Here is a 26419-nt window from a genome sequence, read left to right as displayed (position 1 = left end):
ATGCGCTGCGATCATTGACTCATGATCAGCTGAGAGATGAGGTTTAGGCCCACCTGTCGACCAAAGTCAGCATAGGCTCAAGCCTCCTGAAAATGCCGTACAGTATAGAGAAAATGAGTGGATGAAAAAGTATCTATTGAGGCGAGCGCTGGACATTTTTTTTAATATAAACTTTTACCACAGTGAGGCAGTATTAGCAAGGTTATCAATGCGTTCAGTCTTCTGGGATGGCCTCATATCATTGTCACAGTCAAGTATGTTTAACGTATTTATTAGCAAACGTGGGTCACATAATAATTTTGTCCTTTTTTTCCATTTTAAATTTCTCATAGCATTCTTTGGTGAAACTACACATGAAAGAATTAAAGCCCACTTTTCATGCATTTGTAACACTGTTTGAAAATTTCTGTTCCGTCTCATGCAAATGCTGAGCACGGCTTTCATTAGTTTTGCCACATTTCTGAATTTGTCGCTAAATACAGACAATTTTCCTAACTCTCCAATGACTATTAAAAAAAACAACAATAACAACAACTTATATTGTTTCTGGAGACTTCTGAGAGTCTAATACTCCCTCCAGAGAAAGAGGCAGCCACCTCTTCCTATTCATACTGCAAATGGATTCACCCGTCCCGCCATTAGGTGAACCCCCATAAAGATTTGATTGTATTTTCACGGGCAAAAGCATCACTTCATCGACAAGCCACCAAATTACACATTTTAGTTCGTGTGCGGATCTGTGCATGTTTCTCATGCTGCAGACACTTTGCCAAACACAAATATTCTCATGCAGATGACTTAGTTGAATGCTTTTACAGTAGCTAATGCTAATTTGTGCTTAAATTGCAGCTCTGTTTGCCTTTGACATGAGTGCTTCTGTGAAGGAACTCTGTCATTTGGAAATACTCCCAGAATACCTCAAGTGGTGGAGAAACTAGCAATTAAAAAGTCCATCCATGCATTTTCTATAGCACTTATCCACAAGCGTCACAGGTTAGCTGGAGACGATCCCACAGCAGACTGTAGGCGAGAGGTGGGATACATTTTGGAATGATAAAAAATATTCCCACCAATGAGCAATTTAGTCTTCAATAAACTGAATATGGGTTTTTGAGGTTCAAATCCCCAGCGACCCACACATGCTAACCACTAACCTACAGTGCTGTCCAATAAAAAAGTCATTTATCCATAATGTCCCCTTTAAAACTTGTCAATTTGACATTTAACAGGAGGGTTAAACACGCACGCACACACACACGCACGCACGCACACACACATCGCATTAAAAGATATGAAAAGACTGGAAAGTCACTTGTGCTGCCAGTAAAGTAACTGACATAAATAATAAGCACAAAATCCCCTCTGTGACTGAATAAGTGCGGGCTGAGAATAACGCTGCTGTCATTGTCATCATCTCCTTGCAATAAGTTACATGTTCGCACATCATAAATCACACTTGACTTGCCTCTGCACTGTGAGCTTTTTAACGAAATGGCGCTTGACATCATTTAGGTGAGTGGAAAGTCGGCGTACGTGGACGCACCGCCGCCGCGGCTGTTCAGGGAAGACAGGAGGAAAAGGAGGAAGAAGAGGAGGAGGACGTCGCCACATGAAAGAAGCGTATAAAGGAGTGTAATGTTAACCAGCTGCTCCCTCTTTTTGTCGCTGGCTCGTTGTCAATGGGAAAGCAACCACTTGATCCCATTTGCTCTTTTTCCAGTCCTCTGACAAGCCTCAAAAGCCGCGACAATTAACCAAACACGATTACAACACTCCAATAGGTCCACTCAATCGTTTTCACAGTTCGTCCATGGAAAAAAAAAAGAACTCACTGGCCAGCCTGACCAGTCAGCAGCTTTCTGGAAGGCCTCAAAAGGCTTTGACCCGCCAAGAAAGTGGCTGAGATGAGCATGAGATTCCTTTAAAGCTGCACTTTGTAACAATTTGCCCCAAAATATCTTTAAAATAGCCTTTTTATTTGACCATTTATGTCTGAAACATTGTTTAATTAGTAGTTTCACACCTTAGCTGTTCAGAATGGGAACTTATGCAAACCAATCGTTTTCAGACGGGATACAGTTCAAAATTTCCTGCCCTCTCTCTGCAGATGTGACGTCATGTGATCATTGCGTAGGCTTACAGGTGACAGGAGCGATTTGAAATTAAATTGTCTGCGTTCAGTAGCTTTAAAAAAAAAAGAAAAAGAAAAATACTTTTATTGTATTTCAAATAACTACATTTGTGGAGAAATCAGCTAAATTAAAGCACCAAATACTTCAGGTCTAATGCAAATGCTCGGTGGGCGGGGATTAAAGAACGGAGCAGGCTGTGTGTGGCCCACGAGTCGTATACTCGCCTGACCCATGCTGTAGACAGTTGACGTGTGTCTTCTGTGTAGAAGTGTTTGATCACAGCCTCGTTTATACAACACAGCTCACATGCCCATTTTGTTTTTGACACTTTTGACATTCACATGCCATCGTGCACAAAAGCTCTTTTAAAGAGAAGCAGCACAAATGGTTCTCTTCACACACCCATTCAGTTCACGAGAGGCACCCTGCGCTTGCATGTGACAATAGAGCTTGAAAAAAAAGAAGAAGAAAAAATCAGACAGTCGACCACATTTCATGTTCTCAAGATATTGTTTTTGCTCTGAGTTGGTGGATTTATTTGGTCCAATCTACCTCTCAATTTGACGAGTTGACGTATGCACTTGCACTTTCTACTCAATTAACCAAAAAGTAGATTGCTAACTAACATATGAAGAGGCAAAAATAATAACAAATCAGCAAAGTTGTTCACCCCCGAAGTGGCAGTCTGTTTGGTCAGTGGAATTTGTGAAATGATGATGCACGGACTATATAAGCCCGAGTAGCCCATACATTTGGTTCATCCATCAATCCATTTTCTATGCCGCCAGTCCTCATTAGGGTCTCGGATGAGTTGGAACCTATGCCAGCCGACGTTGGGTGAGAGGCGGGGAAACACCCTGGACTGATCGCTGGCCAAACGCTGTACATTTCTTTCAGTCAAACGAATTCTATCCCGGCTGATAAATACCGTATTTGCCTCGCAGTGAGGCCCGTGGCGTCAACTTGAGTGGAAGTAAGCAAATAGTGTTCCCACACACGTCACCTGCATTTGAAAACGAGGCAAAAATAATCCATTCAGCGTTGCATGACACGTTTAGTTCTTTCAAACGCGCAATTCCATTAACTGGCTTTTCAAACGATGCTGCTTATTAATCAACTCACCAAATGTTCTCATAGAAAGGTCAAATTACTGGATTTTGCCTGTCGACTCAACAAGAGGAGGGGAAAAAAACAGCCTTTGAGCTTTTATGCAATAATACAAAGTACTTGTGTGTTGAATACGTTTCCAGTTAATGAAAGGCACTTCTAAAAAGTGAGCACACTTGTGAGGGAAATAAATACACATAGACAGGAAAACATGTGAACCAGTTTTGTTGCACTTTTAAAATGAAGAAAACTGCCACAGTCAATGATGTCGTGTTTGTCCACAACGTCCCCAGGTTCCATCACAAGACTTGCTTTATTTTACAGAATGTACATTGGATCACCGGCGATTTGCTCCTCATTGGCCGAGACTTTTTCAAAAAGTGTCAAAACAAACAAATAAACATGCACGTTCTGTACAGAGTCCAAAGACAGTCCACTTGTAGGTCCTCTTTGAAATTCATCCATGTTGGATTGAACTCAGCCCAAAGTCTTTTTGCGACGCAGCCTGTTTTCGTGTGCATGCTAAAACTGAAAACACACTCGCAGTATATGATGTAAATAGTCTGACGAATATTTGTGTGGTGAGCTGTAAGAACTGACATAAGTCAGATTGTATTCACTTTGATGAGTGTGTGAGCCTCTTTAAGGGGAGCACCAAAAACCCCTAAAAATAAAAATAAAGTAGAGATATCGACAGTGAAACCTCCAAATGCAGAATTCAACTGACATTTTCAAGAAGGCTCAGTTGAGTTTTTTCAGAGTCACTTGACAATTATTTTGCTTTGTCTTGTTTTGTGACCGCCTTATAGAAGGGTATCAGCGATATCAAAGAAAAGCACATTGCTGTGCTCTCTGCTCAGTACACTACAGCGAAGTGAATAATAAAGAAGAATGAAATGTACACCAGTGAGCTGCATTATTTTTTTTTTTGAAGCGACTCACCTCCTAAGCACATGAAGAAATCTCAGTCTGCACGCACGTCACACAAATGACTGCTTTTACATCCTGTTCTTATTTTATACAGTTAAGAATGTTAACATGTTGAGAAACTTTTTCCAATGGGGAAATTTATTTGACAAAATTCCTCAAACAAATAGGATGCTAACCTGCATCCCGGAACAGATTGTGTTTGACTGTAGAAGCTACACTGTAATATTTTCACAATCAAATAATATTTTTTTAAGCATAATGGAATTATCATATGGATCAAATGCTTCTTTTGGACCAGCCTGGACACCTCCTGTGTTTGTTAGCAAAAGCGTGTGTTGATTGATGCGCTTCATTTTTGCCTTTACCTAACAGTCGTTCTAAGTGAACGACATTTCATAGCTGTAGGGGGAGCCCTTGAGCAAGGAAGAGATCAATTGTTTCTTATGGTGTCTTTAAAACAAGCACCCCTGTCCCATGTTTACGGTATCACAACTTCTTCAATCAATTCAACTCCTCTGTGCCTTTCCTGTTGATTAGAACATTTAAACTGGCATGACCCAGAAGAGCTTTAACCCTTTTTTTATTCTTTTTTTTTTTTAGCATATTAAACCTTTCTACTTACATTTGACATTTTCTTTAAAGCGTTTACTTGAGGTCATATTTTAGCTGACTAGTTGCTCCTTTGTCATTTTAATATGAAGGTAGGTCTTTAATCTGAGGGCAATCAAATCAAAGATTTCACGTTTATGTACACTATTTACCGTCTGGATCTGGAATTTATGATGGAAAAATCAATCATCTATGTGAGTTCAGTTCGATTTGAAAACAAGGCAATAAAAGCACTAAGAAACAGTGTTGCTCACTGGGATCAGTTTAACATTCTATGCTACTGTATATACACTATTCACACAAAAAAGTTAGGGAAGTCCAGGTTTCAGTTAAGGTTGAACCTAATATGAAGTATGACCTTTACAAATGAACTTAATTTTGACCATATCTGGACTGCACATGAGTTCATCTGTAAACGTGTTGATGCATTTTAGATCCATCCTAAAATTTCAACTGAAAGCCGAAAATCACAAACAAAAGCAAGTCGTGTTTTCCATGAAGATTGTCACTGATGTCAACAAGAGTGGAAAGTGCCGTTTGTAGTTGGGAACATGCACAAGCACAAAACGGATCCTCAAGGAGTAATCTTTTTTCACATATGGAAAATTTACTTTGTGAACAAGACTCCTATTCAGTCAAAGTGTAACATGGACACGCAGCTGATGATCCTTCATTCCGCATCACCACCAAAAGTATTCCATCTGATCACTTCTTTAGTTTCAAAGCAGTCAACAAGACTGCTTTGGACAAATGTTTAGTATATAGTAGCTCACTTTAAACGTTTGTCACTAAAGTGTAATAAAAAGAAGACTTTTTTTTTTTTAAGATGCATACAAATGTCTTTGCGGGCTAGAATTCATGACTGACTTGAATATGCTTATTTTATTGTTTTAGCAATATACATAGGCGCTTATTTAACAACAACAACAACAACAACAAAAAAGGATATTCTATGGCTAAGCTTAAAGAAAATATGTTCAATGTGTGTGATTTGTTTTCTAAAACACACAAAACAGAAGTATCCAGAGTAATTGGCGCCTGTTTCTGGCATTATATTCCTTTACTTCTTTCAAGTGAGTCATAAATTCTGGTCCACTCTGAACAAGATGTGTGTGTCGACATGCATGTGCGTGTTGGCTCTGCGGCACATTCAAGCGCTCCTCGGCGCTCTTTGCTGCGGTTTGCTCCTGCTCTTCCTACCCGCCGCTCTCCCTCCTCCTCCCCTTCCTCCCCCGTGCTTGTGCCTCTCCGCCCTCGCCTTCTCTTTAGCAGCCTGCGCTGCCGTGTCGCTGTGGCGGCGGCGGTTGCGAGGCGGGCGGTACCCGAGTGCGCGGCAGTGCTGGCCCAGGTTCCTCGGGTGAACCAGCGCCATGGCGTCGCCGTACCAAGGCTGATGCGAGGAGTCGGACCAGGTCGTCATCAGTCGCTCGGCCGAGGGGCTCCAGACCGCCAGCTGGACGGTGACGGCGGTCCAGTGGTAGCCGTGTTCCTCCACTTGGCAATGGTAGACACCGCTGTGAGATAGCTCGGCCCGACGGATGAGGACGCCTCGTTCGATCACCACCACCTGCTCGCCTGACATCACCTGTGGGGAACATTTGGTCGAATCAAGAGTTGGCTAAAGTCACATGATACTGGGCCATTGTTTGCTAGAAACAAGCTACAAACCAAGAGCTTGCTTGACGTTTATGCTAGCAAAACATTTCCCCAATGTTTTGCTAACGTTGCGACATTGACTAGCAAAAAAAGCTAAATGAGCTTACACATAAATGAAATACACTTTAATTGCACTGTATTGGCTATTTTTCTAGCGCAAAGTGCACATTTTTTTGTATTTCCGTAGGCCTGCCATGGGCATGTAATAGAAAATGCCCTCGGTCCAACGGAATGTCCAGCATGGTCTACCAAATTCTTGAACTCGACCAACTACACTTGCCCTTAAACTCATTCTTGTATCCGACACCAAACAATGTCAACACCTACAGAACCAGCCGATTTTGAGCATTTTCACTCATCTTTCAAGGCAAACTGAATATTCTGTGTTATGACTACGTAAACATGGTGGATACGATATGAAAGATTGGATTCCATTCTTTCATTAGAAGAAAAAGTATGTCGTGGTGTAGGGTGGTGTCTGGTCGGTGCTGGATTTCACTTTCCTTTCTTTTCTTTGGTCCTTCCTCGGGTCTCATGACGGCAGTGTTCGGTTTAGGTGAACGGTATGGGATTTTTTTTATAGGTTTTTGGTGAACTAACGAATACACACACACTCGCACGCACGCACGCACGCACGCACGCACATACACATACATATTCTCACCCACATACAAAATAATAAAATAAAAAAAGGGAGCAATGATGATAACATTACCGAATGAACAATACTGAGCTCTTAAAAAAAAAAAAAAAAGAAGAAAAAGTATGATTCTACCTTAGTCCGTTCTTTAGTAATCACCATTTGAAAATAGGTAATTTGAGTGACACCAAGCGGAAATGGGAAAAAAACAGTGACTTTGACGCTAATATTTTATGTTTAGTGGCGCTCTGTGAATTAGATTTAACGTGACAAACGCTTTGATCATTCACGTCATCCTTGAACATTTCTTAAGATCCGCCATGTTTTCATGTAATTTGATACACGGAAGCCCATTGAAAAGAGATAAAATGCTGCCATCTGCTGGACATGGTTAGTGGGTGTTTTTCCACCCCATTCACAAACCAGAGCTGCACAAGAAAAGAAAAAAACGTAGTTGACGTCAATTGACGCTATTGGCGGTACTCGGTGTGTGTGACCTTAACGTCAATTTTGGCGGGAAAAGAGATAATAAGGCCAGGTATGGGAAGTATCTTGCTTCTCTAAATTTGTTGCTATCATCGTTAATGCCCCTTGGTTCGCCTTCCTCCATGTTGCTGCTCTTTTTTGTTGAATTTGTGTTGCTAACTACTGAGCAGAGCCCAATTCCTACTTTGCAAGAAGTTCTATTTGTGGTTCTATGGTCATCATCACACTTTTTTCTTGTCATGTGTGTTAACTTATCACTTTTGGCTCCCGTGGGGTATTTTATCATAAAATGTTGGTTGAACTCCAATCTGTACTGGCGTGTTATGATTTTTGACTTCCACTGTATTGTTTCAAGTTGAACTGAACATATGTACCTGGTTTAGTTCGGGGCTGTTCTCTCCAGCTTGCTTGTACCATGTGACAGCAGCGTGCCTGGATCGGGGAAGACATTCTAAGTAGGTGCTGTTGCCCTCGGCAACCATCATCAACCTCTGCTCGGCCTCCACCTGCAGCCCGGCTAGCAGAGTGCAAGGAAAAGATGGAAAAAGATTGAAGTGAGTTAGCGTTTTATGAGCATTTTGTTGATGTGTAAATATGAAAGAAGCAAGGTGATTGTTAGCTTGTCTGGATTGTTGGCATGACAACAATGGTGAGTATATCGGGACAAATGAATACTGAGTAAATATGAAACAAACATTGAAAAAATAAAAAATAAATAACAGGAGTCAAGTGTAGAGTAAAACCTTTCTATCCATTAGTAAATGTGAATAGATAATGTTGTACTCTATTTCAGTGGAGATCCGTAATTCGCCAACTTGAGGCCCAAGAATGGCCTCACGTTGGACACATGCTGATCCAGGACCGTCCAAAAATAACGCTCTGTCAAACATTTGCAAGGAGCTCCACAGCGTAGTGCAGCTTTTGTAATTGCACCAAAATGGTTTCTTCCTTGGCCCAGGTATGCAAGCTCCACACAATTTTGTGGAAATCTCTCATCTTTGTGTTGTGCTAGTATGAATTACCTCCTTGTCTGACACATTGAGTTAATGGATCCTCATCCTCGCCTAGGTGTCGAGCATTCCTCCTGCACAAAACAGACACGACATCACATCCTACTCGCTTCAAGATAACATTTACTAAGAGTCTTACTGAGAAAATAATGACAAATCATGCATCACATAGTTTTGATGTTTCGTCAGGGGCCTCAATTTGCCCAGCACATTTTTACAGCCCTCTCACATTATTAGATTGGTTGTTGGCAAAGAGCAAGGACAGTTAAACGGGGGCAGACAGGGGATGAGTCTGGGGGGTTTCTGTGGCGATGGAAAATGTTCACCAGAGAGATCTGAGTTCAATTGTAATCTAAACCAGGCTTCAAAAAGGCAGGGCTCGTGTGTTTCTCCTTTGCTTCTCAGACTTTACAAATTCGGTGTGGTTTGCCTTCCGACAAATTGGAAATGGGGCTCGTACCTGCGCACAGTGGGCATGTAGGGGCTGCAGGCGTGTCCGTCCCACGTGCAATACGGGTCTCTTGCCAGGCAACATTCAGCACAGGCTTCGCCATAAAGCTCACATTGGTACAGGCCCAGCTGGGAGACCCCTTCCCTGGAGCCCACAAATAACCACTGCTGTATCGGTAGAAGAAGGAAACATCAACGTGGAGCCTAATAACAGCAAATACATACTGGTTTAATCATGTGCATTTCTATGTGTGCGCGTGTGTGTCATCTCTTTATGACTGCTGCTGTGACTGGGATCGGGTAACCATAGCAACTGTCATAGGCGTGCGTGTGATAGTCTTCCTTTCTCATTGGTTGAGTAAGAATAAGTATGTTTTTGTCCGTTTTTGTCTCATCTGTTACCTTCTTCTTCGAGAGTGTCATCACGGTCACGGGGGATTTGTACTGTGAGGAGAACACAAAACAATGACAATTACTCAAGAAGAGAAAGTCAAGAGACAGCACTGCTGCTCCTCTGTATCTTAATTGAATTCATCTTCTACTAATTAAAGATGACTTGACTAAATTCTAGGAGCAAAATGTGTAATCTGGTCTGATCAAAATATATTTATGCATGACAGGAGAAAAATGCAGAGGCTTATTTATTTTATTTTATTTATTTTTTAATGAGAGCCTGCCTTGACTTCCTAGGACAGAAAAAACCTAACCCAATGTATTCCTTTATACTGTAGTTTGACAGATGAACATACAGGCAGAACTTGAACTTAAAATGGATCTCATCAAATGTTGGCATGGCTCATGAATGAAAGCCTGCACAAGTTACTCTTACATGGCCTTGTAATCATTCTTGGCAAAAAAAAAAAAAAAGAAAGAAAAAGAAGCATCTTTTAACTGGCTCTGTACTTGGTCCTGCAGTCGGATGCAATAGGACAAAAAGACATATTGACAAGCAGGTCAAATGGCTGAAACTGTACGCTACCTGGAAGACCTCCAGCTGCTCCAGAATTACCTCCTGACTTGGATCGTGTTCTCTGGGCAGATGGATGGCCTTCAGCACCAGGCCAGAGTCTGCAGCAAAAATATCATATTTGAGACATTACAAAAAAAAAAAAAAAACGTGCTGAGTGTACCTGTGCCGATGAAGAGGACGTCGTAGGTGCTGTCCACAGCTTCGACTCTGTCTACCAGCAGTTTGCTAAACTTGTAGCGGACACCCACTCTGACAAGAAGGGGGCGCTCTCCCAAGGGCAACACATTTTCCTACAGAAGTGCAGACATTTTGTTCAACTTGAGCATATTATCCATTGAATGCTGAATGCAACCGCCTCAAAGGTATTTTCACCAAAACACAAAGTGTTAACATCGGCGTAATGAAATAAAACATGAGTTGAACCTCGAGCAGCGGGTGAGTCCTGCTGAAGAAGATGACATCATCAGGATATTCCCTGGTGGAGCTGTAGCTTCCATAAGTGCTGCTGGGACACTGTGATAGAAAAAACAAGGTCAAATAATCAATTTTATGACCTCTAATTTACCTGTTACATTATACTAGGCTCCCCCACCAAAGAGGCAATCATGTTGTTTATGTGTGTTTCAAGGCTTGTGTGTGTGTCTACAATATCATAAAAAAGAAAAAAATTGTACTAAGGCCATTCAAACTGTGCTCAAGCGAAATTCTCCCTCGATGTCCTGTCTCGTGCTCATACTGTCATTGTATTAACTCATTCACTGCCATTGACGGCTATAGACGTCAAAATTTAATTTGAACTATTTATTAGTTTCACTTTTATTTTCCACGTTTGTTAACAAGGGTATGAAAACCTAGAACATTTTTTACTGTACATTTAGAACAAATATAACATTTGTGATTAATCGTGAGTTAACTAGTAAAGTTATGTGATTAATTACAATTAAAAAAAATTAATCGCCTGATCCCCCTCCCCCTAATAAAAAAAAGCAGAAAAGATTATAAAAAATTAGGGGTGTCAGACGATTAAAATGTTTAATTGTAATTCATCGCATGACTTTAATAGTTAACTCACGATTAATCACAAATTTTAGATCTGTTCTAAATGTACAATAAAAAAAATTCTAGGTTTTCATACTTTTGTTAACAAAAGTGGAAAAAAAATGTGAAACTAATAGAAATAGTTCAAATGAATTTTTGACGTCTATAGCCGTCAATGGCAGTGAATGAGTTCATTGTAGTAGGCTTTTTTTTATCTTTCTTTTTCTTTTCTTTTCTTTTTAAACTCTGGCATATGTATTTCTATTTCTATAGCGCAAGATAGAGGTTTTCATGAATACCTAAAGAGTAGTTGTAACATAGCATGTACGTTATACAGTATGTGCACATGTGTCCGTGTGTGAAAAACATGCACTTTTTTGACTTTGTTCATTATAACAAGTCATTGTGCTTATTTATATTATATTAAATACATACGGTATACTTTATTATATTACATTATTATATAATCTAAATAAACACAATGAATGCACAAATGTAGTGGACTAAATGTGTGCTCAAACATGGCTCAAATGGCCCAAAGAAACAAATTGTGATCATAGTCCATGTACTAGTAGATGGGTACCCTCATTTCTATATTATTATCTATGTATTATCAATATTCTGGTTTGTTTGTTAGCAGGATGATACCTTAAACACTTAATGCAGGACACTTTTCAATTGCACACTTGGTTCTGCTCAGCTCTTCTATTCTTGGTTTGGCCGTTGGGGGCAGTCGGTCTTCCACTTAAAAAGTACCGCAGGAGAGACTCTCTCTCTCCCATTTACGTCTCTACATGTGGCTGAACCAGTCAAGACTGAGGAAAGGCAGAAAATGGAATGAAGACTGGCGGCCGGGCTACAGCAAAAGTACGCTAACGTTTTTTGTGTGTGTGTTGGTTTTTTAAACGTCTGCCTGCGGCATATGTAGGAGCCATTTTGGTATGGATTCAACAGCCTTGGTGCAGGATCGAGCTCTCCTGAGTGACATATGGCCACATGAGGATGAAGGTTTGAGTATAAACTCACAGTTCCAGGACGTGGGTAGGGCACCTTGCCAGTAAACTCTGCCCATTTATATTGCGGCCCCTCTTTGTGCAGAAAGTTTCCTTTAAAAGCCCGAACCACATCCTCCATTCGGTAAACGCACACGGCTGAGCCATTGAGGATGTCGCTGACAACAAAGAAAGGAAGAAAAAAAGAGCACACAATCAGATGGTCATTTTACACATTTTAGCAACACAAGCAGAGGGTATGCACTCAGAGCAGTGCGGATAATAAAAAAATACAAATGAAAAAAAAAACGGGGGGGGGGGGCTTTAGAGAATGCACTAAATGTGAAGCTGTGTGAGTCATGGTGTGTTTTTTCTTTCTTTCAGTGACCGCTCACAGAATGTGCTCCAAAGTCCAGCTTGAAAGAATGTTCAACTTTCTACACATCGTTTGCCACCGTAGCAATTGCACTGCTATTAGAGTGGCAGGGGACATATTTGGAGGCTTTTATAGTTGTAGAATGCATACGTGTTAATTGCCACAGCAGTGAACACACTCCTATTATAACAGAGACCACATCATACATTGGAAAAAAAAAACACTTAAAAAATAATAAACCAAACAATTTAATCGCTAAAGGAAAATACTTTAATGGGCACAATACAGAAAATGTTCAATAAGATGGCCACTAGTGCACATCTTAAAATGAACTTGAATTGTGTTTATGTGTGGTCAACCTTTCCATTCAGCTCATGCTTTGCAGTCTCATCCCTCCCTGGATTTCTGTCAGTTGCTGCTGATCTTCTACAGACTTTTTCTCAAAATCCTGACGCAGACCAACTCCCATACCACCCGACAATGTCACCTGTCATCACACTTGTGCTGCAACTGATTATTCTCTAACGTGTGAGAGCAAACTGGGAAAGGATTACAGTGATGTGTAACTTCATTTCCAGGCAATAAGGTACATTTGTTAAAGACATGGTCAGAACTTAAGCTGCATGAGTCAAGGCAGTAAATGCAGTTGCTAAACATTAAATGTTTTGAAATAAACAATATGTTTGTGTGTTTTTTGCCAACAACCCTGCAAATAACTCTCAACAATACGAATAGGAGTGAATACAACATGGAGGTTTCCTGGCTTGTCCACTGATATTATAGACCACTAAAGAAGATCACGTGGCCTCGCCATTATCCTCTTCATGTCCCGAAGTCTGCATCAGTTGGGGGGAGGTGCTTTTTAATCATAGCTGATACCCCACTTTCAACTTCACAGAGACATTAAATGGAGACATTTCTTAATCATTCTACTAGAAAAAAACATTTTAAAAGTACTTGTACTACTATTCAAGCATAGCTTTCACATATTTATATAAGACTTATATAAGACTAAGAGTTTTAAGGACATGGTGCATCATAAAAGGCCCACTGAACATGCCATGAATGACTGTTCTGTGTGATAATTGGTTTGAACTGGAAGGTTTGTTGTTTTCAAACCCAGTTATTTTTTAAGACCTCTTAATCAAAATATCTTTCTTGACAAAACGAGATCTAACTGGTTCAAATTCACGTTGAGTAATACAGTTAGTGTTTGAGACAAGGATGCAGAAAATATGCCTTAATGAAGAAGGATGATGTGCTAAGGGCAGGCTTGGGGAGTAACGGAATACATGTACCGCCGTTACGTAATCAGATTACAATTTTTTTTTATTCCGTTAAATTTACAGGAAAAAAACATGTAATCAGATTAGAGGTACATTTATTAAAAATGGGGATTACTTTGAGGGATTACAATTTCTACGATGAGAGAGAGAAAGAGACAGAGACAGAGACAGAGAGGCAGAGAGACAGAGAGAGAGAGAGAGAGAGAGAGAGAGAGAGAGAGAGAGAGAGAGAGAGCGTGTGCAGTCAGCGCGAGTGGGACCATTGCTACATGTCGGGGAGGTGGGAACGGACGAACTGACTAGTCGTGTCCTCCACACGCGGACAGTTTGAAAAAGCTTCAAGGACTGGAGGAGGAAATGGCGACCGGTATTCACTGGAACTTACTCGGAGCGAAAGTTTGAGCTGAGAGTCCAGCGGCATGCTACGCGCTGTAGCTTCTTGCTAGCTAGCCCGCTAGCCTACAACCATAATGTGAGTTACACCTTCCAAACAAATCTTCCTCCCACCAATTCACTATTTAAACATCATACACAACATATACACGGCTAAACTTGTGACTGGGATAAAAGTTCATTTTGCAGTTGATGTCACACATCGTCATCCTCATTGGATGACTATTTATCTATCTATCTATCTATCTGATGTGGTTGCTTTCAGTGACAGTTTGAAAACAGCATATGGCCTTCAATCAATCAATCAATCAATCAATCAATCAATCAATCAATCAAACAAACAAACAAACAAACAATCTATAGCCTACATGCTTTTTAATTACACAAGTATTTTTGCTATTTGTCGTCCCTATCACCCGCAAATAGCAGGGGCACATTGTATAGAATATATATTGTGGTGATATTTATTTTTATTTTGTCTTCATCAGCATAATCAATATTGGAGTAACCCAAAAGTAATCCAGCTACATCAGCTTTAATATTATGGTACTTGGATTACGTTACTAACTCCATGTTTTAGCTGGTAACTTGCAACTGTAACGGATTACATTTTAAAAGTAACCCTCCCAACCTTGGCTAAGGGGGACCGCTAACGGAAGAAGAATGTTTTTTTGTTTTTTAAGTTGCCTTGCCATGAGATGTACTGTGTGACCGTACACCAAACAAAAAGCTTCTGTCACAGCAAGATTAGTAACAATGATGACGTGAGCGCTACTTCATAGCATGAATGTGTTCAATTCAGGAGTCGGTGGCAGAAGGTCCTGCAGCCAGTGTGAATCCCACAATATGTGGCATCATCTCTGCGCCGCACACACACTCAAGTGTGACTGCGGTGGGAATTGTCACAGATGATCTCATTGGCTGCTCCATGTGTAGAAATCCACAAAAATTTGTCACCTCCATATTCACAGATCATCTTTACAGTTCCTTCACTCATGCTCAAAACTCGAAAGAATTTTGCGCAATCCCGACGCTAAATATAACAGCGGCAGTTGATCAATACCCATGACTCAGTGTTTTTTCCCTCCACCCTGCGTAATCTCCCATTTCGCCTCGCAGCGTGATTTCCTGCTGACTCCCACCCACCATCATGCTGGCATTTTCCAGCATGGTTACAAAACAGGGTTGAGCAGTACCTTGAAGTGGTGAACAGGCCGTAGATGAGTGGGTTCTTCTTGTCTTTGCCGTGGAGGATGAAGACGTCTTCTGTGATTAGAGAATGATGAAGAGCCATGTCAGGAGAGACACATTCTTAAACTCAACTGGCATAATTGTTTCTACACAATACCTCTGGTGACCAAATGATGTCATTTAATATACTGGACATAAACTATAATATCTAATTATTTAATTCAACAAAGATGAAATAATAATGACAATAATATGGAAATGCCCAAATTAATGACGAGCACAAGGAAATTGTCAATGGAATTAAGTTATTCCAGCTATCATTTACATTTGGAGTTAAATGTCCCCGAGGTGGTACAGTTCAAAATTAGACCAACATATTCCAGAATTTCACCCCCACCCTCCAAAAATGCACCAGCGTGACCTGTGATTGGCTGACAACCAGGTTAGGACGTCGCCCACCTGCTGCGGGAGGACAGCTGGGATAGGCTCCATCATGCAATGCTAGCGAGGACAGGAAGTGGTTCAGAAAATGGATAGATGAATGGATGGCACCATTATGAGGACACCATGTGGGACGTTGGCACCTTTCATAATTAAAAAGTGCTTTTCTTATTACTAGATTTGCATCAATGTGTATTTGTGAGTCTTGGAAGACAGTCTGATCGTGTGACTAATGATGCCAAGTTGCTTGGAATGAGTCCAGTGCCATTTATAACCAACCACAGTGGGAGAGCAATGTGCCAGTGCGGCCATAAGAGAATCAACACCTGCTGTCACACGCACACACAAACACACTTGCACACCTCAGTCTTTGGTGTTCAATTCGAACAGAGCGACTGTCATGTTGTTCACACTACATTGCCACTCACTCCATCTGCCTGTTTTGAAAACCTGCAACCTGTTCTCACCGACATCAGTAAGATTTCATCCACCCTTCCCCATAGCGCTTGTGAAACAAGAGTCCATGCCAGCTGACTTTGAACGAGCTGGACGAGAGGCAGGCTGCACCCTGGACGAGCCATCAGTCATTCCCGGGACACACACGGAAAACCATTCAATGTGTTTTCAATGAAACCATTGTGCATGCTTTGGGGATTTGAGAGGAACCCAAACTACCAGGGGAGACAATTTGTGAATGTAGGCATACTACCTATGCAGCACTCCAGACTGAAAATGATTTCAAACAGATTTCTCCTGCCTCCTCTATTCTGCTCTCCTATTCTCTCCCCTCCCCTGTTCCCACATTCCTGACGTTCCTTTTGCTTAAGGTGGCCTCCATGGAACCATGCGTCCATGGATGAAAGTTAATCTCATCTCAAAACACACACACGCATGCATGCGCTCAAACATAGGGGATCATTTGCTAGTAAAATATCAGAAAGCAAGAATTTAATAGTAATTGACGTGAAAAGTTAAGCACTACACTAAAGGGGTAGCATTCTTAACGGTCTCACTTGTTACCAAAGTGAAGCTAAACACACTAAAGCGGGAAAACAACTTCCAGAACTTTAAATGATGACAGTATCCAGCGTAATAATATGCATTGGTGACACTACACTCTAAAAACAGTTGGGTCAAAAGTAACAAATGGTGGATCAAAAATGGACCGATCCACGTTATGGGTCAATTTGACCCAACTTTCTGGGTTGTTTTATAGAAAATTACCCCAATTTTTGACCCAAGTAAATGATCTGACCAATATTTATGAGTTGTTTTACATTAAAAGACCCATTTCCTGACTCAAACTTTAGTCAAAGTAGAGGATCGGTCCATTTTTGACCCAAAGTTGGGTTATTTTTGACCCAACTGTTTTTAGAGTGTGGAGTCTTAATGTTCTGAATCGGAGTCTGCTCAGTGCTTACTACACGGGACTACTACTTTTCTTCTTACAGTCTTCTTTTAACCCCGTATTGAAGTTGCTTCTTTTTTTTTTAATGGAAATCATGTGACATCATGCATTCACAAATGATTGAATGACTCATTCAGCCTGGCAAAAAATGAATTTTTTATCACTGTGTGACTAGTTTAAATCAAGCCTGATGTAGAGTTCTGCCTCTGCCCTCTTCCCAATGATTTATTATTTAACTTTAAAAAATTTAACATGGCCTCCTTTGTGCAGGAGGGAAAGCGAAGACGCACAGACAGTCCTCCAAAATAAATAATTACATTAAATAAAGTCGGTTTGCTTTTTGACCAGTGGAGCCAAATTAGGTCATTATCAAGGAAGGAGAAATGTTGAAAAAAATCGCACTGTAAGCCACGTGGCTGACCGCTTGACCCAAATAAGATCATCAGACATCCACAGACTCTCGAGACTCTCTAGAATTTTCATCCACTGGAATAAATGAGAAAGAAGACGTCAAGTTGAATACAGAACACACTACATTTATTTTGAGACTTCATCATACAAAAACATTTTCTTTCTTTTGTTTATTTAGCTGCAATTGTTGTCACGATAGCAACATTTTGACTTTGATACTATACCTGCATAGTAAGTAGTACTGCGGTAAAAGCAGTGAAAAATAATAGCTGTAAAAACACAATTTTTATTAAAATGTTTGTTTTTTCCTAATTCAAAATTACAAATAGGATACTAATTGGGTTACTATCTATACAATAAAATTGAATATAAATATATATATATACAGTACTTTGACCATTTTGAAACCTTTAAACACCAAATGCGGAACATTTTTAAGTAACTTTTGGCATATAAATATACATATTATATGAATTTTTATTGTATATTTTTTTTAGTGCCAGCACACTGTGCAAACCTATAAACTAGAGTACATGAGAAGGTGGCAAAATATCAGAACGAGTTCTCAGTCTGATGCAATGCAATTCTACACCAATACAATAATAAATACAGTTAACTATTGGGTTTTCATTTTGGGGAAACACTTGCGTGGATAATGTACCCATGATTGTTTTTGTGACAGATGATTTTTCTATGCTACAGCGGTCTGACACCCTCAGTAGTGAATATCTTTTGTCTCAGTATCTGTCCTCCTTCCAGTCCCTTTATCTCGCGACCAGGTGCTCAGCCCTCATCCCTTTCTACTCAAATCCACCTGGGCTTCTCAGGACCCCTCAGGGCTGCTCTCGTTTTCTTTGTTTCTCACTTTCACTGTGAACCCACATCCCACCCTTGTCCTCCATCCCTCCCTCCTCGCCGCTGTCTTAATCATTCTATCTTCCTCATCCATCTGTCTATCTGTCTGTCTGGCCTATTTTCTCCGGAGGATTGTCCTTATGTCTTCTTCCCTAAACAAAAAAGCCAGTTCCCCCCTTCAGGGAAGATAGTGTTGTCTAGCCTGCAGACCTGCAGATCAACCCTATCTTCCTCCTCCTCTTCATCCTAATTGCCTCGCCGTAGCCCCCAAGGCAGGGACCCCTATTCTGCCTCCCTCCCACACAGTCACCATGAATGCCAACATACCTTCTTCCCTTTGTCACCTTTGTGCCCACACTGCTAATGTGCACTCTCATTGTCCTATTCTACCATTAATAGTCTCAATTCCGTCTCGTCTGCTCCTTTAACCCCCCCCAGGCTATTGGCCTTATTTCTTCGATTGGCCATCATGTTTGTCTGACACATTTTGTGCCCTCTGGCCATGGTTGACATCCTCCACTTGATGTCCTTCACTAGCTTGCCGGCGTAAAACTTCAGACTACTTTTTGACACAAATTCTATCACAAGGTGGTTTGACCAATCCGTTTTTTGGTCTGAATTAAAATAATTATTTGCACGGGTTAGACTTTTACCATCAAAAACTAGAATAAGGTTTTGAGTAACATTTTAGCATGGTCAATGGACTACATGCGCTGTAGCTGATGACGTATTTCCGGGGGAAGGATATGGAGGCGTACAAGTTTGGAGCAAAAATAACCTCATTCTTTAAAATGTTGTTATTGTGGATTTTTGTAATAGTTACAGTAGAAAAGTTCGGAGCTGGTGTTTTTCAAGGTGGAAATGTCAAAGTTGTGACTTTTTAAAGACGAAGAAACAGCTGCACCTGTCAACTCCGCAATGTGCCATTATGGTAAATGGTAAATGGGTTCAGTATCTTGCTCAAGGATACTTTGACGTGGTCACAATGGCAAATGTTGTTGCATCTGCTGAACGTGACAATGAAAGCGTTCTATTCTATTTTGTAATTTTTTGGGGTGCTCTATAAACAAAGTAGAGTTGAGCGTGTCAAAATAAACCGTGTAAATCTGTGTTCACACACAGCAAATGGCTCATTAAATATATATGTAATGATATATATGATACATAAATATTTGGTAATGTAGCGTATTTTGGTAATGTCGCTATGCTAATAGTTAGCATGCTTCCTTACCCTAAATGATGAAATGATGCGTGCAGTGCATGGAGTCCATTGTCACATGACACGAGAGCAAAAAGATGTTCTACATTTGTTTTGTTGTTGATACTGTAGTAACAACTTAAAAAAATAAAGGTAACAAATTGTTTGCTTGACAGGTTCCTTTTTTGTTACGCCATTTTCCTCATCGTCTTATCTAAATATGGGAGGTGTTCAACCGGTTGACTTCTCTGTGAATTTACAGGCTTCCAGTGTTTTTTTTTTTTAAATCAAGAATATTGTTTCTGTCCAAATGTTAACACTGTTAACTCTTTTTTTTGTGTGTGTTTTTTTAGTGTATGAAATATGAAAATATTTTAGTAAGCGTGAAGTCATATGTGAAGCTGACGGGACATACCTGTATGTACAACATTCCAAAGCAACTTTGCGACATGTTGAAAAAAAAGCTATTCTTTATGATTTTTGAAGAACAAGTAGTTCCCATAAAACCTTCATGTCGCCCCAACACCTCCACATTGTTCTCCTCCCTGCTCCACATTAGTGTCTGTTCCACCCCATGCCAATTAACCTCGATCCCCATCTTGCCTCGCCATCACCCCTCACATCCTTTCTGCTTCACCTCACGTGTCCATGTCGTTTGAGGGGAAAATATCTTCAGCCGGTTTGTCGCTATCTCCCGTTCTTGCCTAGGATTTCAACCTCCTCTTCTATCTTGGGACGGAACGTGTAAAAAAAAGTTCTCGATTGATTGCCTCCTCCCTCCTCCAACCATGTTTTCATTATCCTTACCTCTTCCTCTCATCTTATGTTAGATTGCACCGCTGACCGGCTCCATAATCAGCTCTGTGTGGGGGCGATAACAGCCTCAACTCCCCTACTCACCTTCTCGCTCTCCTTTTTATCTTCATCCTCCTCCCTCTCCAACCTTCAACTAAAACTTCGGTTTTAGCTCCCCCCTCAGCCTCTGTTGTGGTCAAGACCCCGCGCTTTAACCTCCGTGCACCCTCTCCCTCTTGTCCTGCTTCATTGTTTCCCCTCTTCGCCTCCTTTGAAATCCTTCTTTTCTCCTCTTCATTTGGCAAACCGCCATCTTCCACCCATCAACCCTCCTGTGTTGCTTTTGCAAAAACTCTCCCTAGAATTTACACATGCTATGATGGATAGGAGAAGCTGAATGGAGGCCTCAAACGCAATCAATCTTCCTTGTTATAACAAAGCATCTTTTCATGCCCACTTGATAGAGAAGGTGTTTCGTTGGTGAGGTAATAAAGCATTAAACAACACTTGACAAGAGTAATCTGACAGTGTTGGTGTTCTGTAGGACGAGTCATATCTGTAAATCAATTTTTCATCTCATGGCCTCTTTCTTTAATGCCTTCTTCTTAAGACCCTTTTTGTCTGTCATATGTTCTGTGGAAAATAAAATGAGAGGATTTGTTTTAAAGCAACGCTGGATAAAAGTTTGTGCTTGACCTTTAAAATGTGACGTTGAAGTGGCTTTCTGTCGAGGATCAACATTTGAGAGCCATCTCAATTTTATCACCTAAAGCAAATGTATTATTTGAGAGTAAAAAAACAAAAAGCTTCATCATTGTGTTGGGCTGAATTTGTGAAGTTCTTACTCAGACGCGGTTTGCTATTTTTTTCTTTTGCTCCAGAGCCGCACATTACTTTACTACAACAGACGAGTAGGCATCCCGTGTCTGGGAGCGTTTACCAGAAAGCGTTTCAGTCAAAAAAAAAAGGCAGCGAGAATGTCATCGACAAGACATAAAACTGTAAACACACCAGACTGTCTGTGTTTATGGTTCAGTGGACGTCTTGACTCACAGTTTCACGTGTTGCATCAACATTCAGAAGCGCATGAGTGGAACCAAATGAGTGCATGCAGTATTAGTATGAATCCAGAATGACATACAGCAATCTCGGCCCATGGGGGACGATCACTCAAAATGAAAGCCAACTGTATCATACAAGGATGCATGAACAGTATAATTGTTCATGTGTTTTTGATGACTATAGCATAGTAAATTAGTAGAACAATTTATTTTATGATTCCAATTTATTAAATATATATATTTCAAAATATTTTGATTTTATTTAAGTCCCATTTTTCACACTTAAGTCAAAACACTGTCATACATGATGTCGCATCTCGCTGAACTTCAGCAAATCTTATGATTTCATTGATTTTTATAACTTGTCTGTTCAGTAAATAACGGTTTACAGTTTAACAGTTTTGTGACGGCAAAATGAATTGCACATTTATTGACTATAATCCAGTTCAAATTTCATCATAACTTTTTGCATGACTACTAAGTTCTTGTGCGGACAAGTTGCAGTCTTAAACCTTTACGGCAATCTAGATGTTATTTGGAGTCAATATTTATCATATTCATCCAATGATGTTTATGAGCAGCAGCACTGTATCCATTCAGAAGATAGCGTAAACAGTCCTGCATTAGATGAGTTTGACACATAAACCCAGACGCGCCTGTTGAGATTCATAACCAGCGATGGCCTGAGTAACACGGTGCACTATAAACAATCCTGAAGTTCTGCAAAAACCTTTAAACGTTGGGTTTCAAACATACTTTGAGATTCAAAACCCAGGCTCGTCCCCATGGCCTACATACATGGAAATGGCCTTGACCCCCAGATGCGAAGGGTTATGGGAATGCTTCTTATGAAGGTTGTTTAGTGTCACCTGACCACCTCACACAATCACACATATAGCCAGGTGTTAACCACCGTTCCTCACCATGAGGGACCCGCAGAAGCCTCAAGTCTTCATGGGATTTGTAGTGTTTCTGCGTGGTTAAGCGTGGCATAAACACAGCATTGACAGCATTCTTAACCTGATGACTTAATCCCCCGTCTATGGGCTTGCGGTTTTTGCAAGAGTGTCTGTCTGTTTGTCTCGCTCGCAAACAAATGCCATTGCAATTTTATCAGATGTGCAAAACAGAGCCACAGGCCTACTGGGACGAAATATTTATACTGCGAACAACTCCCAAGATTGAGTTTGTGAGAGTTTGAGTGCAACGTTTGACATTTCTTATGATGCAAGTGTGCCCACAGAAGGATTTGACAACGTGCAAGAAACAGACATTGTGCGTGATTTATTCAACATCTTAATGTCCATAGCATGCTCATTCAGATGGTAACTGTGTGTGTGTGTGGGGGGGGGGGGGGGGGGGGGGCATGTTGAGTTTTGAACAAACATAGGGGTCCTGAAGTTTACTTTGTACGTTCTCTGTTAACAAAAACAGCAGAGATAAGAAACCAGTCCTGTCTCCACACTCTCCAAATGTCCATATTTTCTCTCTGCATGTCTCTACAGTGCCTGTAGAAGATATCAAATACTGTATGTATATGAAAATTTCTATGAACTTCCTGCAATTTATGATTTATGTAGTGAGTGGGCGCAACTTGAAAGCAGTAGGAACAGAGTGACAAATATTGAAAGTGCTTAAGTGAAGGATGTCAATTTGTTGTGGTCGTTACAAAGTAAAGTTTATTTCTTAAAGAAATGGAATCAAGCCTGATTCGCTGCTAAGGGCATTGCTGGCAGACACCAGTTACTGTAAATGGCGCCCTTTCGTGGAATTCTATTTATGGATGATGACATCTCCAGTATACTTGATTCATTCACTCTACATTAGTGGGTGGGTAAAAGGAAAAGTGCCCCAAATAGCATGTTGTATTCATAAGTGCCTTCAGGCTCCATTGGAGGGGATGTGGGTTCCAATTCCTGCATGCAATAATGAAATAGTTTGACCTTGTCTTGTATTGTATGTGTCTTCTAAACATACAAAAAAATGGGCCTGTCTTTCAAACAATTACTGTAACTCCAATTACTATATTGTTTCTGGTTATTCAACGTAATGAGCATGTGTCAGATGTGCTTTAAGTTTTTATGTAGAACTGTGTCATGAATCCTTTTGACATGAGATTTATTCACATGTCTCTTTCAGCAGGGACAGGACAGTCCCTTTCGCTGAAGCGGGACATTGCTCAAAGAGTGCGTTCACACAGGTGTTGCGGCTTTGCACATATAGATAATTAGATCAGTATGTCAGCACCAGTGTCTGGGACAGCGACAATTGCTTTCAACACAATAGGAGTGGGGGCATCGGCAATGATGTTCTGCATCTGTTACGCCTCCGATACTACGGCCAGAGTAGGCAAATTTGGTACCATACACCCTGAATGGTGAGGGGGAAAAAAGCCATGTACTTTAGAGGAAAACGTATATATATTTAGGAACGCTACATGAAAAAAAAAGAATGTTGTAAAAACAAATTTAAATCAAACTTTCTACTGAAATGTAATTTTCTTTATTTTATTCTATTTTATACAATTTCAAGTGTCCTCTAAATTTAAATGCAAATCCAATTCAAATTCAACCAAACTTTTGGGGACTCGCAGCAAGCTTACAAATGTTGCATGAAATGTTGCTTGTACTGTTAATAAAGGTTGTTACGATGGCCACTGTTTCACTCTGGGATGGAAATATTTTTTATGGGAAAATCATTTTTTTAATCCGAACATACTGGACTTCAACCAACCTTGGAGGTTCCCCTGTGATTCCAAAACCCAAATACTTTTGGGTTTATTATAAAATCTCTCCTTTATTTATGTTTTTTACCCTGGCATCTTTTCCTCCCTGACCTCCTTCTCGCCTTCTCTAAGAATTGCTTTTACTTTGCATCCTTACTTCCATCACTGAAACCTTTGTTCCTACTTACCATCCTCCATTTGTGACATTGTTCCTACTTTCTTTCATCGTTTCCTTTCTGATCTCTTTCCTTCTTTTCCCATCACATCTGCTTTTTATTCATGCATCCTAACATTCTTCCTTCATTGAAACGGACTTCTCTGCCTTCCTTCAATGTATTTTATTCGTGCCTGCTTACAACCATCTTTCTTTCACCGAAACCTGCTTTTCTGTCTTCCTTCCTTACCTCCCTTCTTGTTTCATGTTTTTCTTCTTTCCTTCTCCAACATCCTCATTCCTTCCTAACTTCCTTTCTTCATTTGTTCTTTGATCCCATCCACTTCTGATGATGAACAAAACCACAGCAACCAACTGTAGAGTCCAGTTGCCATGGCTACTAAGGCTGCGGCACGTTGACGGACCCAAGGTGACCGACTCGGTTGTTGATCACCGTGGTAACGCCGGAGCTATTCAGCTACACCGTGCTTGTGCCCTTCTACATTTCTTTCAAGCAAAAACTTGTTTAAAAACTTGCTCATCATTGCTCACACTCAAATATGCACAACAACAACAATTGTACGACGTGAGGGCGACAAGGTCGTTACTGCAACTAACAGTAAAAGTCTGACGTAGCTTAGTTTTTACTGCACATGTGAGGTTTTATGACTCTTTGTACTCACGCAATTGGTCAAAGTGTGTCTGCAGGCCATCTGGTCCTGGGACTGAGCACACCAAACGAGCCTTTTGGAAGGTGCTCCACTTGTTGACCAAACTCCTCTGGCCTCCAATGTCATTCTGCACGCACAAACACAGAAACAAATCACATTCAAATGAAAAATATCAAACGTCAAAGCAAGTCAAACACGCAATACCACACTGTCAACTACCCCCAAGTAAAAAAAATATTTAAAAAAAGATCATATTTTTCTGGAAAAAGTGTCCTCTTTAAAAAAATTCGAAATCAACTCCCCTCGAGAGACGGCAGCTTAATATATTTCCAATGAGTATTTAAAGACCTTGCTTGTTAAGTGTGCTGTTCTTTTTTTTCCTGCTTTTTTTTAAGGCATTTTTTTGGACACCCTCACAGAAAGGGTAGCAGTGACGGCTAAGAGGAAAAAGTGTGATGATAGCCATAAAACTGGAAATGGAACTTCATGAGCCATATTGGTAGCAACTTAGCAAGGCAAACACAGTGGCTGCTTATTATAATATGGAAAAGTTGGAAATAATTCAACATCAACTATTAAAAAAAAAAAAGAAAAAATTAAAATGAACTAATCCTTCTTGTTTCATTGGTGTTTATTGTGCAATTTATTACATAATTTGACATATTTTTACACTTACGAGACTGGTAGAAATGTTAGAAAAGTACTTCATTTAAAACATTGAATAAACAGTTGTAGTTTTATGATGGAGTCGCTCTAGAAGAAACGGATTAATCCAATTTTATTTATTTTTTCCTCTGGAAAAATTGTTGAAATACAAACAAACTGGAGGATGACCAACAAAAACTGTGAAAAATGCAAACATCGTCATGCACACATAACTATCAACATGAAATAGTCTGAGAGTAAAAGAGGATGCAGCAGACTCCGAGATAGTGACAAACATAAACAGTCCCAGCGTGTGTGATTATCTACACGATGTGGTAAGAACGTCCAAACACAAGTTTTTACCAAAACACACACCTCCACAGACTCAGACACATGCACCACAAAGCACGTATCTGACATGTGCAGGCGAACGCTTTCAAATAAACAAGCAGTCTGAGGCTGAAAGAAGCATGTAAACAAATAAAGCCGGCATCTATCGTTTTGGGCACAAACATCTCACCACCCTACCTTGCACACCCGGGCCACTCTGGAGTAGAGAACCTTTCCAGCGGCCCCTTCGGCCTCCTGAGCGCGCTCGCTAAAGAACACGTAGACCTTATCGTCTTCTGGATTATCTGTTTCAGACAGTGGCGCAACCCGCACAAACTGGGCATCTGGCGAGCGAGGGACAGAGAGAAAATAAAACAATGTGTTACGCAACCTGCTGCTGATTGCACATTTATATGTAAGAGTGCAAATGCAATAGCAAGAGGGAGAGAAGAAATGATA

At 40.5% G+C, this 26419-nt stretch overlaps 1 protein-coding gene across 2 annotated transcripts in view; it reads right to left on the bottom strand.

Moving 5' to 3' along the window:
- Nucleotides 1–3448: 3448 nt before the first annotated feature.
- sema3h (sema domain, immunoglobulin domain (Ig), short basic domain, secreted, (semaphorin) 3H) overlaps nt 3449–26419 on the bottom strand; it is a 51720-nt gene continuing 28749 nt past the window's right edge. The window contains exons 7-18 of one of the 2 annotated variants that reach the window (XM_086068764.1): nt 26159–26304; nt 24998–25112; nt 15272–15341; nt 12055–12199; nt 10414–10503; nt 10151–10280; nt 10000–10088; nt 9423–9464; nt 9031–9188; nt 8583–8644; nt 7935–8077; nt 3449–6363 (exon numbers count right to left, since the gene is read on the bottom strand). In XM_086068764.1, the coding sequence (XP_085924890.1) occupies nt 5929–6363; nt 7935–8077; nt 8583–8644; nt 9031–9188; nt 9423–9464; nt 10000–10088; nt 10151–10280; nt 10414–10503; nt 12055–12199; nt 15272–15341; nt 24998–25112; nt 26159–26304 (1625 nt within the window). In that variant the 3' untranslated portion in view covers nt 3449–5928. The remainder of the gene's footprint in view (nt 6364–7934; nt 8078–8582; nt 8645–9030; nt 9189–9422; nt 9465–9999; nt 10089–10150; nt 10281–10413; nt 10504–12054; nt 12200–15271; nt 15342–24997; nt 25113–26158; nt 26305–26419) is intronic. The other variant, XM_086068765.1, reaches the window with a different exon arrangement.

This window comes from Leptonotus elevatus, chromosome 2, assembly GCF_054856555.1.
Source record: "Leptonotus elevatus isolate MCC_2025b chromosome 2, RoL_Lele_1.0, whole genome shotgun sequence".
Lineage (NCBI taxonomy): Eukaryota > Metazoa > Chordata > Actinopteri > Syngnathiformes > Syngnathidae > Leptonotus > Leptonotus elevatus.
Note: the sequence above shows the minus strand (reverse complement) of the source record. Positions and strands in the feature narration are given on the sequence as shown.